Raw genomic sequence first — 18,943 nt, forward strand, 5'->3', positions numbered from 1 at the left:
GCACCAGGTCCAAGGGCAGCTGCACATCACAGACCGGAGTCTCTGCTACTTTGTTGTGTGGACCACGAAGGAGGCGATCATCATCCCCATCCCCAAAGACCCTGCATGGCATGGAAATCTCCTCCTCCTGGAACAATTCTACACCCAGCATATGCTCCCTGTGTTGGCCAGTAGAGAGGAGGACATTTCAATAAACATACTCTTAACACCCTCGGACTCTGCGTTGTGTTTCGTATGTGTGATGGGGTGTTATGCAGAGGGGAGGAAAACAGGACACAGCAGATTGGGATTGTGGTGGAGATGCTGAGCAGTTATTTAATTGTTGCATGTAATTATTATTATACTGCGTGCTTCTTAGTTATTCCATCTTTTGCTGTAACATGGATCTGTATGTAACTCTATATTTACTTGTTATCTACCACACTTCCTTCTACATCATACACCATCATTATACATGATGGTGTATATAGGATATATATATTTGTATACATATCTGTAAATTGTATAATTGTATTTAAACGTCTTTTTGATCTCTCAAACTGAGTAAGATTGACAATAAAGTTGACTTTGAAAAATATATATAATCTTTATGAAAATAGTTGACTGTTGTCAAATGAATCCAAATGAAACGTTGGACTGAACTACAACTACGCCTTTAAATCTCTACGGACTGTTTTTCAGTGGGATGGCAAGTTCCTATCTTTAAACATTTATTAGTTTTTTCTCAGAACAGATTTGATTTTCTGAAGGTAATTTAACTTTGCTGACCATGTAAGGTCATTATTAAAAGGTACAATCAATTTGTTTAGGGTTGACTAAAATAATGAAAAACATTCATTTGGATAATTTACTGACAGAATAAGAAACTCAATGATGCTTTACTCACCTGTTCCCTTTTTATAAAGTGAAACAGTTGAAACGATAGATTTTAGTAAACTTAAAAACAACCTTCTCCAAAAGCTATCAAGGAATATACCGAATACTTGTTTTAGAACTTTATTACATATTTTTATATAAATAGTTTGAATGATCCATAATTGACAGAAGCTTGTGTTTACACTGACCTGTTACTCATATATTAATGTCTTTGTAACTTCAGTAAACCACTACCTCACTCATTTCTTTCATTCATCACGGTTCAGTAAACTAAGTGATACATGAACCAGTTTAATCATTATAATAACGTAGGATTGCAACTCTTTGAAAATGTAGGTGGCTCTTAAAAGAGCTGTTGTGTTTGGGTGTGCTGGTCTCAGGTCAGTCTAAGCCCTCTCTCCGCGGATGCGGCGGGCCAGCTGGATGTCCTTGGGCATGATGGGGACCCTCTTTGCTTGGTTCATCTTACTGGGGGGCAGCTACATGGATGTCGGCTGCAGTCCACAATCATTGCGCAGTTGAAGGCAGAATGAATTTATTATTGACTCCGAATGAAGCACAACTTCATGTCATACAATACAATGACTTTATTTGTAATTGTGTAAAAAAATATGAGCATTGATTAGCAAGCAGGACCTGCAGGAACAGAGAATGGTGATGGAGCTGGGAAGAGAGAAGAATAAAGAAAACAGATCAACTTTATTATCGGATATTAAAAATTCAATTTCAAAACAAGTTGCCGCTCCTACAGTTTTCTAGTATGTAAAGATGATTTCACATGACCTATGCAAAATATCACACTCAATACATGTGTGTCTCTGGGGGGTGCATTGTGCCTTTGATGTATATAAATAATATATCATAACCAAATACTATTACGTACAGTGGAAATCAGGTTGCCAGAGCAGGTCAGTGTGCATGTTCCTCAACGTCTCAGCAGTTACAGGTGAGGTAAAGAAAATAAAAGAGAAAAAGGTCAGTAACAACACTTTAAAGTAACAACACTTTGAATAATTATCTCTCTTCTAACAATTTTCTCTCAATAAGCACACAACGACTGTCTTTCCAACAAACAGATTGTCATCACAATGAAACACGTCCAGAAGAATGTCATGCAAAGCTCCCTGCCTGCCTTCGACTCTCCCTGAACTGCTTCCTTAGCACCCGGTGGAGGGCGCAGTAGGCTACTCTTCAAAAGTTTCACGAAATACTTACCATCATGTTTGGTTACTGTTTAACATTTTGGTTTACTTCATGTAATAAAATAATAACTTCATGGTAAGGCTACTAAAAATGACAAGGCTAAGTAATGTAATGCTAACTAACGTGCTCGCTACTCGTCGCTACTAGCTAGGTAGCTAACTTGACTATGTTCCATGCACAACATGTATATTACCTATGATATTACCTGATATGTCTGATCCAGCGACTCCTGGTCCTTTCATCAGACGGGAATCGATAGAAGGAGCAAGTGGTATGATCACTTTTATGACTACAACCTGGTACAAAGCACACAGGCATCTTGTAAAAGTGAATTTATTTTTAGCGATCTATAATTTATTGGAGGGAATAAATCAGTTATGAGATCTTCTTCTTCTTCGCTTTAATGACGAGTCTTATTATAAATCACCGAGCATGCCTGTGACATCACTTACGCGACCCAGAATGGGATTTGGGATTTGTAGTCTTTGTAGTAGCGTATTTTTCAGAGTCTTATATTTCAGCAGTTTTACGACAAAATGTGACTTTTTTGACATGGAAATTATTGTTTAAGATTGACAAACATCATATGTGTAGTTCGTGGCACAATTCAAACGGGATCAAAAGATACGTGTTCTCTCTCCATTGAATTCAATGTAAATTTTTCGCTTCCGGGGTCCCATGGTCCGGAAGTAGATGGGCGTGACTTCGCCTCTCCATTGAGCTGCGAGTGTCACTCCACGGAGTTCACTCCGTCACGGAGGGGTAGTGTGTAGGGGTAGGGTGTAAGGCGTGGTTTGGGATTGGGCCTCAATGTCGAGTATGCCTGCTGCAGAGCCACTATTTGAAGTATACTACGTCATAGAGTGACACAGAAGGACTGTTTAAATGCATTGTCACTACCAAGCCCCCAGGAAGTGTGCCGGACTCAGATGAAAATATTCGTGGTGGCCAAACGGCGGTACTACACTTCCGTTTGGTTGCCAGGCCCGGAAACACTTTTTCCCATTGACTTACATGGGGAAAGAGTGGTCTGTAAATCGTTGGATAATTTTTTTTAAACTAAATAAACTACCCAGTATGAACACTTGTATAGCCCTTATTAAAAACATTCGTTCCTCAAGTTGTAAAAATTTGCTAATAACGTTATTCTGAGAGTTATTTCCCTCTGCATTATGAACGCGCATCTAACCCACGGGACCGCGCCGCCCGGCACGTTCATGTTACGTGTTCAGCATGGTCCCGACCAATCAGAGCACACTGTGCTCACAGGGAGGGTGGGGGCTGGAGCTATTGGAGCTACAACGAGCCGTTAAAGGCAGAGAGTGAAATTCAGTGAATACACGTAGTTTACAGAGATGCTGTATGAGAAACCAATGTGAGTTGCGTTTATCTTTACCCATGGATGCACAATAAGAACGGACCCATATCGTCTTACTGCCATCCCACGGAGCTGTAATAATGGATATATTGCACATGTTTGCTGTAATTCATTATACTACATGGGCTGTATGATTAAATCTTGTACCGTAAATGTTGTATTAAAAAGAGTTAATATTACCGACGTTATTAACGGCCCTGTAGCTTCGTATTGCACTAAGAAGCGTATTGCACTGTATATATATATATATATATATATATATATATATATATATATATACAGTGCAATAATTCTTTCATGCTAAATTAAGCTCTGTTGCTTGGATATCACTAGATCCTGTTACAGCGTAATATAAGTACATAACGATTGATGTGTACATTAGCATAATTACTAGCTAGCCGCTAGCTGCTAACTGCCGCCTCGTTAATATCAAATACATCATAATAACAAATCATTACCATGCTGTCATGAACGTGCGGTTCTGTAACTTACGTGTACGCAAATTGACGTGCTTGATGTGAACGAGCATTTTGGTTAAAGTTGCGCATGCGCAATGAGCGCACATACGGGTACTTCTCAGGCATGCCGGGTAATCTGTGACGTTTCACTCTTTCAAAAGTTGGGCCATTTTATCATCATGCGCTAATGAGCAACTCTCATAGAAATGAATGAGGCCCCGCCTCCCACGCTGTATCCAGTTCTTATTATACATCCATGGTCACTACCCGATCTGCAGCTCTGCCCGATCTGCAGTGCGCATGTGCGAGATGGTCCGCCATATTGGACAACTCCGGACGGCAACCCAAGATGGACACTTGACACAGTGGCTTTTAGCAAAGCTAAAACATAAAACGAGAGAGAGATGAGTTATTGTTAATACAACGTGACTTCACTATTATTTAACAACTATTTTTATGGTGTTCTTTTATTTGGGGTTAAGTACATTGTCAGAATAAGTGAGAAATGAATTTAACTTCTGTTAGACAGCTATCATACTGAATACATATTTACTGTGAATGTGTGCAAAAATGTATGGCATATGGCTGTCTAACAGAAGTTAAATCCATTTCTCACTTATTCTGACAATGTACTTAACCCCAAATAAAAGAACCCAATAAAAAGAGTTGTTAAATAATAGTGAAGTCACGTTGTAATAACAATAACTCATTATCTCTCGAGTTTTCCTTTTGAGCTTTGCCAAAAGCCACTGTGTCAATGTTGTCCTACTTGGGTTGCCGTCCGGAGTTGTCCAATATGGCGGACCATCTCGCACATGCGCACTGCAGATCGGGCAGAGCTGCAGATCGGGTAGTGACAACGGCAACTCTGCAGAATCCTATGGGTGACGTCACGGACACTACGTCCATTTATATATACAGTCTATGGTTCATACTGGAACTGTCATCACCGCCCTTAAAAAGTAGCAAGCAACTGAAGCAAGTGCAATTATGGAGGGTGGAGATTTGAAGTAGTTCATCAAACATCATTTTACTAAACTTCCGCTACAGCAGCAACTAAAAATGAAATCTGATGACAGGCCAATGCCCAAACTGGAGCTGTGTAGAGGAAAAAAGGAGTGAATCGGACGTAAAACTTTATATAATAAACAGCGGATTTCTAACATTTGACATTTCATGTGGCCGGACTGGGTCAGTTTCCAGGGCTGAATTTTAGTCCCAGTCCGCCCCTGGTGAAGCATATAAATGTCGCAAATTGACAGATCGTTTTGGCAGCAGCGGTGCCACAAGCACTATCATCAGGAGCTTAGAACAAGTGCAAAATTATGAAGAGAATGATGAGGGCGCGAGTTCAGATATACAGCCAGCCTCCTGCGTCCATGATGAGGGACAGAGAGTTGAGCTGGTGGAAGAACCATCTCAACTGGCACATACAAGTGCAGGGCAAGAGCAAAAGGTGTGAGAATTATCCCTTGAACTGCATAAATGCAGTTTTTTTATTTGTTTTTAATAACTAATAACAAATAGTACTGTATGTTTGTGTGTTTACTGTTTTACGATGTCCCATGTGTTTAAGACATCTGAGGAGTGTCCTCCCTCTTTAGGTGAGAATTATCCCTTGAACAGCCTAATAAACAGCTGATTTCTAACAACTAATAGTAGGCTACTGTATATTGTTTTCCGCACCTGGGAACAACAGCTACATTACAACCAAATGTTCTTAAGCTTGCTTCCTGGTCACCGGGCTTCCCCTTACATAAACCCTCTTTCTCAATATATAAACTTTGCGGTTTCTCACACTCAGTCCTCAAAGAGAAAAGCCTGCGCAGTAGATCAGGGGAGGTGTAAAATAGGTGGACATTGGTACATTTTGTGTGGATTTACCGTCGTGGGCTTACAAAAATAAATCAGAAGTAGAAGGTCAGTATGAAAATGTATCTTGTTAATATGTTATTTTAAAATATTTTTACTTTGGAGTTTGACAGTCAGTGGCGGCGCCAGAGTATTTTTGTTGGGTAATCTATGGTAGGGCTAACCCATACAGTGGTGGGGCTCAAGTCAGTATTTGTAATGTAATTACATACACGCTATATCGCACCCCTTAGTGAAACGCACGCGTGAGGCTTTTATTAGCTTTTATTAGTCTCCTTTTATCAGCTAAATGACATCGAGAACAACAGCAGGTGTGAATTAAACAATACAATAGCCTTTTCTGCTAATTCCACGTTGTTACAACATGCTACGCAGCGGCAGAAACAAGAAAAGTTGGCATATAGAATTGACAAGGAGAGAGAGAGAGAGAGAGAGAGAGAGAGAGAGATAGAGAGAGAGAGAGAGAGAGAGAGAGATAGAGAGAGAGAGAGAGAGAGAGAGAGAGAGAGAGAGAGAGCAGAGAGAGAGAGAGGAAGAGAGAGGAGAGAGAGAGAGAGAGAGAGAGAGAGAGAGAGAGAGAGAGAGGAGAGAGAGAGAGAAGAGAGAGAGAGAGAGAGAGAGAGAGAGAGAGACAGGACACACACACACAGACAGACAGACAGACAGACAGACAGACAGACAGACAGAGAGACACAGGTAAACAGAGAGAGACAGACACAGGCACACAGCACACAACAGGTAGCCTGTATCTCTATTGTCATACACAACACTTTTTCAAATGACCCATTATTACAAAATATATTCAAAACTCACGATTCACTCTTCAGGTGGGTCGTGTGACTCTGGCACCTGTTCGACTTGTACCTCAATGCGAGGGCGTTTAAGAACAAATCTATCCATCCGAAATATACAATTAATCCTAGAAATTCTGCTGTCTGTCCGCAATTTACTCGGCGCGAGTTTGGGGACTTTTCACTGTGAACGTGACGAATCAGTAATGCATGACGCAGCACGTTTCGTTGCTCTGATTGGCTGTAGGTCTGTTCAAATTGCATTCGGAGGCATTTTGATCTGACCGCGGCCGCGCTGATATTATAACGCGAGAGAATGTCCACACCTTTAGTGTATACAACTCCCCCACTACTTAGACTATTCCTTGCACCCCTCTAGCATAAGCCCGAATGGTCTCAACCAGCGTCAGTAACGTGCACTTGTTGTTACAGCAGGATCAGTTTGTGTGTTGTGGACACGACCGGTAGATTTTCGCAATCCGTGTTCTCAACATGCTTACTTTTTACTTTACTTTTTCATGGTCGGGCTAAGGAGGGCTAAGCCATTTCTTGGTATGGCTGTAGCCTACCCCAGCCATACCCTGGCGCCGCCACTGTTGACAGTATAAGTATATAAAGTATAAGAAAAGGAACTGAAATCTCTGTATAGGCTACTTTTTTACAAAACCAGAAGTTATTACATACGGAGCCCCTAAAGGGACATGGAAAAAATAAAGAGAGAAAAAAATAAAGTCAGGAAAACGGGTGCGTTATCCTGACTTTATTTTATTTTTTATTTTATTTTTTGGGAGAAAGTTACCGGTGGGCCAAGGAGGGAGTGGAGCTTACAGGAGACAACCATTTAATTTCATTGCAGACTGTTATGTTTACGTGGGGAAATGACAGTGCATACATTATTTGAGATATATTTCGAACTCAGACTTAATTTTAAGGACATGTCGGCCAGAGGGGTGTGTTTAAAAACGTAGCAGCCTGCGGTCACTCCAGGAGACGGTGGGACGTTTAACTCCAGCACCAGTTTCGCACCAGCGCGCGCACGCACACACACACACACACACACACACACACGCACGCACACACACACACACACACACACACACTCCTCTACATACATCGAGCTGCCCGATTACTCCCCCTTTTATTAGTTTTATGAAGGAGATGTCACCAGGGTGCATGATTGATGTGAATCTGTTTGTGCTCTGCTCAGCTCCGTGTGCATGTGTTCTGAGTGTTTGTTTCCCTTCAAACCAGCTGCGGGCACCAGGTACTCTGAGAGTCACGGACATTAATTCATAGATCAAAGCAGACTGGTTTACAGACTCTCCTGTTTTGCTAATCCGTTGCTTAAACAAGTACCTCTACACCCCTGGCCGAAATGCCCATACAATGAAGTCGGAGTTCGAAATATATCTCAAATAATGTATGCACTGTCATTTCCCCACGTAAACATAACAGTCTGCAATTAAATGGTTGTCTCCTGTGCCCTTGGCGCACCGGTAACTTTCTCAAAAAATAAAATAAAGTCAGGATGACGGATTAGTTTCTCGTGCGCACGAGAAACTAACCCGTTTTCCTGACTTTATTTGTTTTTCTCATTTTTTTTTTTAATGTCTCAAACCGTTATCCAGACTTTATTTGTTTTTCTCTCTTTTTTTCCCATGACCTATAGGGGCTCCATAATTACATGACTATTTTTGAATATTATTCTTGTTTTGCTTCACAACGAGTGCATATGTATGTTGCTTTCTGTTCGGAGATAGCTGATTAGAAAGATTTTAATTTCACCGTTTCTTTGCCTTCTTGGCCTTCTTTTATATGTACAAAAGTGGTGGGGCACGAACAACTTAGATGTGTATAAGCTTCTGGTGCTTTTTTAAACACATAAACAAATAGCTGTAGGTGGTAGAGAGCAGTGGCGAGCCGTGACGTTTATACCTAGGCCCAGAGTTCCCGTTGGCCGGTAATTATCGGACTACGACCGGTAAAATATGCTGAAGACCGGCAAATCTAAATCTCTCCGGTCAAAGTGTCCGTTCAAAATAATTTCCGTTTAGCGCAATACCACATCAGTTGCACCATTTATGTGACAGACAAAAGAGTATGTGACAGACAAGCATAGTCAATTCTAATGTCTAACACTTAATGTGGAGAAAGAGATGTCCTGTATGGGTTGATTGTGCGTTGATCTGTTGTGCCTCGGGGTTCCGATGGGCATGTAAACAAATGCATAATGCTACGCTATATTTTGCGGCCTCACCCGGTTGCATAGCGACGCTTTATTGTTTAGGTGTCTTTTAATAAGCAGGTAGTCCTATCATTAGAACTAGCTGGATCTGATCGATATGGACATAAACGCAAGTGAAGTCTAATCTGACGGGAGAGAGATCAGCTGCTGCTGACGAGTCGACACGCAGTCGACACGCATGATCACATGCAGCGGTGAGCGGACAAAACACACACTTCAGGTTAGAATATCACACGTAGCTATTTTAATTACCTCTCAAACTACCTAAACTAGTTATAGATGTGTTTAGTTTTACTGTCGGGTCACTCATTACTGACAGTGCTTGAATTGGAATGAAAAAGGTGCCAGTACTCTAAAATCAGCCACTTTTTCAAGTCAATTTTATATATACAGCCCACAAACAAGAATTTGGCTACTATAATGCTGGTGGGTTTGTCTCTTTACTACTGTATATTTTAGAAAGGTTCACTGTACTTAACATTTTTTATGATAGGCAGCGGATATGGCTAAAGCTCAGTAAGGTCAATATTAACTGAAAATATAGCAATCAAAGTCTAGATCTTCTGCTGAAGACACATGAAGCAGAGACCTTTCAGGTAAGAGCCCCTCTGGTGGTGTTCAACATTAATGACAAGGAAACAAAGCTCTGGTCAGAAGCATTTTTTATAAAAAGCTTTAACAAAATTAAGTATTTCGGTACATTTTGAATGCAATCTAACTTTCCAACTCAGAAAACGAAAAACGAAAAAGTGCCAAAAGTCTTCTCACATGGCTGAGCTGCTTTGCAATATACTTCACCACTGAAGAATACAAATATGTATAAAGTAAACTATGATGCAATCTAACTTTCCAACTCAGAAAAATGATAAAGAGCATGAACAAAGAACATGTAAAAACTAGGGCCGGGACTTTAACGCGTTAATTAAGATTAATTAATTACACAAAAATTAACGCGTTAAAAAAATTAACGCATTTTAATCGCACTTATTTTTGCACCGCGGAACGTTTCTCACTGGATGAGTTTCAGGCGTACCGATTATACTGGAGCACCAACTAACGTTCATGACTTCAGACAACAACAAACCACAGTGAACAACAGTGAGAAATGTTGTTTTAAAAAACGGACGGATGGAAGCGTCGATAAGAGCACGGTTGTGTGCAAATTATGCAAAAAGGAATTCGCATATCACCGCAACACATCAAGCCTCAAGTATCACCTCAATGCAAAACATATAGCAGCTAGCGTGGAAGCTAGCGTGGAAGCTAGCCTCTTTTATCGCGTTTCACACCAAAAAGAGCCGGTACTAAAATTAGTTCATGAGAACCTTTTTACCCCCACGAAAGTCCCTGCTAGAGAGCAGAGAGCTGCTAGAGAGCAGGGACTTTCGTGCGGCTCTCTTGTGAGAAAAGAGCTATATTTCTGATTGGCTGGGCGGATTGCAAACCACGCCCCGTAAAACTCCCAAAAAGTTTTGTGAATTTTATTATCCTCGCATTAGCATTATTAGCATTAGCCCAGCGCAGAAACGCAGAGAGACTAACTTATGGCAACACAAAATAAAACATGGGAGCGGTGGAGATGAGGAGGTGTCGGCGTTCTGGCGATTTATTCGGAAGGCTGCTGGGACTCCCAGCAGCTTCTACTGAAGCCAGTCCCCAACTCCGGGGACTTTGGGCGGCAGTATACGCAGTGAAGTGGTTTGCGGCCTGCCAGTAAACCCAAAGCAGAAGAAGAAGAAGTGACGTCAGCGGCTTCATTTGCCTAATCCACCCCCAGGTTCAAAGAGTTCTCATGAACTAAATTCTCATGAACCTTTGTGGGAAAAGTACTGCGGTGTGAATGTGCCTAATGGTATACTAAAATCCATGTGAAAAAAATTGCTTCTCACTGTTCTTAGGTCAAATATGTATATGTGATTAAAAATGCGATTAATTTCGATTAATTAATTACAAAGCCTCTAATTAATTAGATTAATTTTTTTAATAGAGTCCCGGCCCTAGTAAAAACAAATGCAAAATTTGCACAATCTAAAATGAGAAACTGTAACTGCAAGTAACAAAGTCTGAGCCATGGTAAAGAGTTACATTGAACACCAAGCTGATCAGATAACTCCCTGGTTGGTCTGAAGTCCTTCTATCTCCAGGATCTGTACAAATCGGCACATTATGCCAAAAGTCTTCTCACTGGGTGAGCTGCTTTGCAATATACTTCACATTGTTAGAAAAGGCTCCAGAAGGCCTTGGGGACATCAGTATCAGGGGCTGGAGCTGGACAGGCTCTTTCATCGGCACTTCTCCTTCCCTTTGCCAGCCAGGACCTCACATACTGTTCCGGATTGAACTGTCCTAGTGATGGTCCATTACATTTAATGAAAACCAGGCTGGACAGTCGGCTTACAGAGAGAGCATTCCTTTTGCAGTAAGGATATCGTTCATGCAGCTGAATGCCCGCTCACACTCACTAGTGGAGACAGCGATGGTTCGGACTGCTTTCAGTAGAGGCTCCATGGCAGCAGGTGTACGGGATGCCCTGGTTTCCTTGTATTCGCGAAAGCCCTGAACAGTCTCTCTTCTGTCCACTTTCAGCACTTCGCACAAACGTAGCACCTCTACGTCCCCATACTGTACGTCTAACTCCTCTTCAGGCCAACTTCCAGGATGGATAACTTTCATGTCCTGGATTAGCTGATTGTCCCGGGCCTCCCGGCCATGTAATGGGATTTCTCTTGTGCTGACATGAGAGGAGGTTGTGGAAGTCATTCTGTGTCTCAGATTCTCTACCATACTGCGGAAAAACTGACCTGCATGAATCTGTACAAGCCTGCCATTCTCACGCAGGGCAACACCCTTGAAGGACTTCTCAGCTAGAGCTGTATGAACTGTAGTCATGTGTGGGCCAGGCATGGTGACCATGGATTCAAAAACTCGTATTTCTCGAGTTAAGAGCCTATCTGCTGTAGGCAGTGTCATCTCTCTTTTTTGGAGTTGCCGAGAGAGGTCGCTGAGCTCTGTGAGCGCATCGTACATCAGTCCCAGATTGCTGACAAACGTTGCAGATGTGAGCACATCATCCAGGCCCTTGTACTTTGCTCTGTCTCTGGAATCCCTGCTCGTGTCGTTTGCAGCATTTGTGAAGTGATCATGAAGCACTCGGTAGTTTTCCCAGACTGCTCTGACGCTCCTTTCACTTGAAGCCACCCAGCGGATGGACAAAACACGCCCTATCACCAGGAGACGCTGTCCGACTGCTTGCGCACACTGCGCTAACTGCCTCTGATTTTTGGGGGAGGCATGGAACAAGGAATAGAGTTTGTCAAAAAAGATCTGGAAATGATTGAGCCCTGAGACCTCCTTGACCACATCCCCAACTGCCAGCTCTAGACGATGATTGGAGCAGTGCCACACAAACAGGCTTGGGAATTTACTACACAACTGGGTAGCAACGCCTGTTCTCTTCCCTAGCATGACTGAAGCCCCATCACATGCAAAAGAAACGAAACACTGACCTAAAAAGTCCTCGTTAAAATCTCTTCCAAGACACTCCATTAACGCCTTTGTGATGTCATCAGCCGTTGTTCCATCCAACTCGATCAGCTCCCAAAAAAACGTTTCGGGCTCAGCATCAGCTAATGCTGAGCGTAGACACACAACAAGCACCGTTTTACCACGAATAGTGGTAGATTCATCGACCAAAACACAGAGTTTTCTTTGGTTTTCTGTAATGTCTTTTGCCATTTTTGTCTTCAGCTCATGAGCTATGTGGTCGATGATTTCGCCACAGGTTTTATTGGAGTGCAAAACCCTGCCCACGTTCAGCCCATTCAGTTTCTGTACATTCAAATCAATTGGCATGTCTGTGAATGGCCGGCTATGTTTGCCAATTGTATATTACGTTCGAAAAACTCTGATAGTGGTGTCTAATTCAGATTTATGCATAGACTGCACTTGATGTTGAATAGTTTCACGTGAAGCAGATGTAAGGATGTCAGCAGCTTTTACATGGGCTTGTGATTCTTTATGTTCTTTGATTTTTTTTCTCAGGCTAGCTTGTTGTTTGCCCTTGTCAACACCGAAATGAGACACTGCACACTCACCCCATTCAGTTGACAGTTTCAGTCCTTGTCCAGTGTGTATTCCCAAAGATTTGACATCTCTGCATATCCGACATCCTAGCTTCTTATCTTTAAGAAGGAGCCATGCATTGGTCTTGCAAAAATATTGCACCTGGTCCGTTGTCCAGCAGTCAGGTGCATCGCTTTGCCCGGTGTTGGTGGTGGCAGAACGCCAGCAGCAGCTAACGTTAGAGGCTCTGGAGGAGGCGGCGGAGCTAGTGCTAATGCTAATGCACTAGAACTTGGAGCAGGAGGATCAACCAAAGAAAGCTCCCCATCAGACACAATTTCCAACACAGGCACAGCATTCTCTGTATTTGAAGTTTCTTCCGGCGACAACCGCTGTCTTTTTGCACTTTTATTAATCCACGCTAACATTTTAGAAATGCTAATTTGTGACGTGACTTGCTTTCCTTCTCTCGGGGGCGTGCCTGCTCTGTTCTATCACTCTACATAGCCACCCACTGGGTGGGAGTTGCACTGCATAAACACAACACACGTGCATCTAGGTATGTAAATTGTAAAGCATTAAAACATGGTTTTACTAACAGTTTTCAGTATGTTGTTACTTCGGCATTATTATTATTTTGAAACGTGTTTTACTATTAAATCACGGTCAAATAGGTTAATTTTGACATAGTCGTTTCCACCACAGTATTTACATGGAGAAGATAAGCCCCGCCCCCTCTCCAGCACGTTCTGTTTGAATGACAGGAGTAAACAGCTGACAGCCGCTGTGAAACTCCAGCGGTTAGAGCGATGAGAATGTCCGTTCGGCACCTCATGACGCATCTACTGAGTACCGGGCGGCTGTATATATATATATGGATGTATAATAAGAACGGCGGGAGAGTGTTGAGTACTGGCACGGTGCATGAGTACCGGAGTACCGCCAGCATGCCGGTACTGAGCAAGAAGTGCCGGTACTCCATGGGTCAGAACCAGAAGTGCCGGTACTGCGTACCGGTGAGTACCGGCCCAATTCCAGCACTGATTACTGATCCTCAAGCTGCATGATACTGACGGGCTGTCAGGAGAGGGAGAGAGCGCTCCGTTTATTATTCCCGTGTTATTGTAAATTACTGTACACTTTTGAATAATGTAGTTAATCTACTATAATTAGTTTGTTTAATATCGAATCATTTCAATTTGTTTTAAAGCTCAATAAATAACAAAGAAGTTGAACATTGTTCAACTTCTGACGCCGGAGACGACGGAGACGGACCGCTATGCTACCCACAATTCAGTTCGGCGAAAAGCGAGGCAACGTGACGTCACCCCATTCAAAGTGAATGGGCAGACGCGTTGGAAACAGTTTTTGAAGCTGTCGACGCTGTAGTGTGGACGCAGCGTTACGCGACTCTGGGATTTGTAGTCTTTCTAGTTGCGTATTTTTCATAGTCTTATATTTCAACAGTTTTACGACAAACTGTGACTTTTTTGACATGGAAATTATTTTTTAAGATTGACAAACATCATATGTGTAATTCATGGCACAATTCAAACGGGATCGAAAGATAATCTTTCTCTCCCCATTGACTTCAATACATCATTTTTCAGAAATAAGGTCGCATGGGGCGGAAGTATATGGGCGTGACTTCGCCTCTCTATACGCTGCTCTCTCTCTCTCCTCTTCACAAACAACTACTATTTTCGCGGCACACGTACTTACAGCTAATCAGCTCTCTGAATTATGAGATGACGTTTGGTAGTATAGGTATATATATATATATAGTATATTTATCGACAGGTCAAAGTATACTTTTTAAAATTCATGATATACAGTAATCTTCTATTTGTTTGCTGCAGACAGGTCTTACAGATATATATATATATATATATATATATATATATATATATATGAAACCCTGTCACGTCACTGTAGAAGGCAGGACATGCATCACTTGTAAAAGTATCAATCCTTTAAATAAAGAGGCAGTTAATAATATTTTGATGTCCATTTATGCTGATAACAGGCAGGACCGCTTTCCGTAAATATGTAGTGTAGATTTAAAGTAGCAGAACAGGAAAAAACATGTTGGGTGACATCTCAAAGCGTTGACACACATTTGCACCTAACAAACGTTAATTCAACATATCCTGTTTCCTGTCTTTTTTTCTGTTGTGTAAATGTCACAGTTCTCAAAGCCTCACTCAGATTATTCTAAGGCTTTCCTGATGGCATCCAATATCACCACCACCATCTCCCAGCAGTCCTCCTCTTTCTCCCTTCCTCTGTCCATCAACGCCATGGTCGGCATCGTCATCTTGACCCTGGCCTTTGTGCTGGGCTTCCCTGGGAACCTGTTTGTTGTTTGGACAGTGTTGTGCCGGGTGAAGAAGCGCTCAGTGACCTGTTTGCTGGTGCTGAATCTGAGCATGGCGGATGCTTTCGTGCTGCTCAGCGCCCCTTTGTTCCTGCGCTACCTGGCTGGAGGCCGAGGCTGGGAGTTTGGCTCGGCAGCATGCAAGCTGGTGCATTACCTATCGAGTGTGAACATGTACGTGTCCATCTACCTCATCTGCCTGATGAGCATGGACCGCTGGCTGGCCGTGTCCAGGCCGTTTCTGTCCCAGAGGTTGAGAACCAAGCGCTCCCTCCTGATTCTGCTGCTCGTCGTATGGGTGTTGGCGTTCCTCATGTCACTGCCGATGCCTTTTTACCGCAGGTGAGGCTAACAAGTCATATCTTTAAATATATTACGTTTCTTTATTCAAAAAGTTTAGTTTTTAATGGTTGCTGACAAACTGAAGTCAATCAAATTGATATCTGTTTTTACAACAACAACAAAAGTAAAGGGTACGGCGTTAACTTTGTAGTAATTTGAAGAGATTTTTTGGAAAATTCTGAATTGTATGTATAAGGGATCATAAACATGTGTCTTTTCAACAAGTGAGAACACATTTACATTTTCTTTTTTGGACTTTATAGTATTAATAAAAATAAAAATTGTTGGATGTTGTGGCAAGAGTTTAAAATATAGTAACAACAGTTTTTATTTTACCGGTGTATGTGTTCATGCTCTTACATCTCTAATTCAATGTAAGGTTGTCTCATCGTTTTGTGACCATATAAAGCAGAATTGAATGCTGTGTTTCTACATTGTCACACATTTTAATAATAATATACTCAAGGAAATTGCCGACATTTGCTATACTGTAATTAAGGGTTAGTAGATCCATTAAAACATTATTATATTAAGTTACAGAATTGACTCTGCTTGGTATATCTACTTTAACATTGACTTCATATTTGTGTGTTTTTCCTCTTTTTCTCTGTAAGTAATCTGAAGAAGACTTTCTCAAACAATATCACTTTGAGCTTCTGCGTGCCGTACCACTGGAAGAGCAAGGGTCACCGGGTCTTCCAGTACCTGTTTGAGACCATCATGGCCTGTCTGCTGCCTTTCTCCCTCATCAACACATGTTACTCCTCCGTCATCTGTCGTCTGCAGAGTGCCAAGTTCCAGCGCCGAGCACAAGGCAGCCGCCTCATCCTGATGATCATCTGTACCTTTGCAGTATTCTGGCTGCCGTATCACACCGTCAACATCATAGAGGTGATTTTTATATTGATGAGTTTAACCTACATGGGCCAGAAATGGATACTGATTCCGTTAAATGCCAAAAGTATGCTTTATGTTCAGGTATGTGGTGTTTACCGCCAATATTTTGTGGGAATACACAGCATTAAATAACAAATGTGACATCAAAGTGGTCAAATCCATTCTTGACAGTCTAGGAAATGAACAAATGCTTAGGAAGTAACCTTCAACCATTCATATCATCATCAGTCAACCAAACTGACATTTCTGTAAAATATTAACAACATTTCAATGCAATACACTTAAAATATACAAACACAAGTCAATATTTTCCATAATTTCAGTGCTGCTTATTTTGACATATGATCATCAATCCATTTTCAAAAAGGGTTACTATTTCCCTAATCTGCAAAGAAAACTCCAACGCTGTATTTAAAACAGGGCTATGTCGTAAGACTTTGCATACTGTTGCAAAATGAACTCTTCGACTCTCGCTATGCAGTTGGTTCTGCTTTGCTGTTTTTCGTTATTGTAGGAAGTGACTGAAACCGTTTTTTTACATTTAGTGTCCAAGTGACTCATAGTGAAACTGATGTTGAAAGTGCCGACTTGTATGGATGGTTGCTTGAGTCCAATTGAGAAAAAATGGTGAAGTAGAATTGACTTAAAAATAAAGTAGTGAGTCAGAACAGTATTCCTTAAAGACAAACAAGATGGGTGATGTGTTTTGATGGAGTGAACATGAACAACACAACCTTGCTGCTGCAACACAAACATTTCCCAACTGGGGATCAATAAAGTACTTCTTATCTTGTCTTAAAGTTCTGACCAGGCCTGTTTTTTTGTTTTGTTTAAACCACCCTCCCCCCTCTTTCTCCAACAGGTAGTGGGTCTGTTGCAGGACAGTAATTCCACTATTCATGCCGCCCTTGCAGCCCGTCCAAATGTCACAGCGTTTGCTTACTTCAGCAGTGCGATCAATCCCATTCTGTACGTGTTCGCCGGCAGCTCCCACATCCGCAAGGCCGGCCTCAGCTTCATGGGAAAGCTCTTCGAGGCCACCAACTCCGAGAGCAGGACCACGTCTACCTTCGCCAGAAGTGGCCGCATTAGCCGCAGCAGCTCTTCACCGGACGAGAGCTCCGTCCTGAACACGCTCTCGATTAAACTCGGGAGGCCTTTCAAAAGCAAGCACAAGGACAGGAGTGGCAGCGTGGCGGGAATAGAGGTGGATGAGCCTGAACTCAGGTCTCTGGCCAGCCAACTAAACTGATACACTGTGTTGACTCATACATTGAATTATAGGATGTATTTCCTTGACATTTGGTACAAAAAGTATTTATGCCTATAAGATTAATCATTTGCTATATACCCCCAAAAATCTTTGATATATATATATAGCTATACAGTATATAATATATATCTTTGTTTAGATATATGTAAATTACGACATATTTTGGATGTGTGGAAAAGGCTATTTTCTTTTACATTTAATTTGTATTTGATAATTTCTAACTTAATAAAGCTTTTTTTATATTGAATTTCTAATGCAGTTTGTTTTTCATAAAGAATCAAGAGTACATGAAGTACTGGCTTGCAAAGTTAAGTGTTTTTTTCCCTAATGCAATATTTAGGACAGATCATTGCACAAGAAACATTTCATCAGAATGTATTTTTTTCACTATTTCCTGCCTCAGCTATCTCCTCTATTTCATAACACCTGAATAAAACTGCCATGTTACAAGATATGGGATTCGTTTTATTTCATAAAGATAAAGCAACACTTTTTCAGAATCAAGCAAGAGTTTAAGATAAAAAAATAAAACTATAAGTTGCAAACAAATCATTTGTGTAATCATGTAAACTATAAGTATGTTTTCTTTGTGTTAACATATATTCTTGTTTGCAGTTCTCTTTGCTTCTTTCTCAATGATCCGACTTTTGCTCTCGCTGCAGCTCTTCTCGTTTATGCTCCCTCATTTTTTGTATTCGATTCTGACACAAACGTCCCAGGTGGGCGGGACTTTCAGGGGTGCGTCCCCATTGGCTACTCAGTTTTTGAGTGATAGCCCACTACACCACAGATCATACAGTGCAACTCATGGAGCAAACTCCGGAGTCCACTCGGTCACTCCTGGGAAGTTTTCATGAAAATATCGGACTCATCTCATGGATTACTGTGCATTATACTTGTGTTGTGTAGTTTATGCTTTATTCCAACTTTAAATATTTGAATACCTGAACACAATGCTGCTGTTAAATAATTTCCCAATTTGGGATCGATAAACTGTCTGTCTGTCTATTTATTTATTTTATAGATTAAAAAAACACATCTATATATTTTCAAGCTAAAGGTGATACACAATATAAACTGTATACTGTTATTTTTTCAAAGACATGTTACATTTCAAAAGCATGTATTGCTATAAGACAAACAATTAAAGACTGCTTTAATTTGACAAA

At 41.4% G+C, this 18,943-nt stretch overlaps 1 protein-coding gene across 2 annotated transcripts; it reads left to right on the plus strand.

Moving 5' to 3' along the window:
* Positions 1 to 5,704: 5,704 nt before the first annotated feature.
* LOC117555549 (leukotriene B4 receptor 1-like) lies at positions 5,705 to 18,226 on the plus strand. Of its 2 annotated transcripts, XM_034230444.1 has the most exons (4): positions 5,705 to 5,835; positions 15,075 to 15,604; positions 16,219 to 16,495; positions 17,364 to 18,226. In XM_034230444.1, exons 2-4 carry the CDS (start codon positions 15,114 to 15,116, stop codon positions 17,751 to 17,753), a joined length of 1,158 nt encoding a protein of 385 aa, XP_034086335.1. In that variant the 5' UTR covers positions 5,705 to 5,835; positions 15,075 to 15,113; the 3' UTR covers positions 17,754 to 18,226. The 2 variants fall into 2 exon arrangements, with proteins under 2 accessions (XP_034086335.1, XP_034086334.1); XM_034230443.1 differs by lacking the exon at positions 5,705 to 5,835 and having other exon boundaries at positions 14,782 to 15,604.
* The last annotated feature ends 717 nt before the right edge of the window (positions 18,227 to 18,943 follow it).

The sequence above is a fragment of the Gymnodraco acuticeps genome, unplaced genomic scaffold, assembly GCF_902827175.1.
Source record: "Gymnodraco acuticeps unplaced genomic scaffold, fGymAcu1.1, whole genome shotgun sequence".
Taxonomy (NCBI): Eukaryota; Metazoa; Chordata; class Actinopteri; order Perciformes; family Bathydraconidae; genus Gymnodraco; species Gymnodraco acuticeps.

Coding starts and splice junctions, on each gene's coding strand:
- LOC117555549 (XM_034230443.1), top strand. CDS start 15,066: ATGTCACAGTTCTCAAAGCCTCACTCAGATTATTCTAAGGCTTTCCTG. Junction 15,605..16,218: donor CCGATGCCTTTTTACCGCAG/GTGAGGCTAACA, acceptor TTTCTCTGTAAG/TAATCTGAAGAAGACTTTCT. Junction 16,496..17,363: donor ACACCGTCAACATCATAGAG/GTGATTTTTATA, acceptor TTTCTCCAACAG/GTAGTGGGTCTGTTGCAGGA.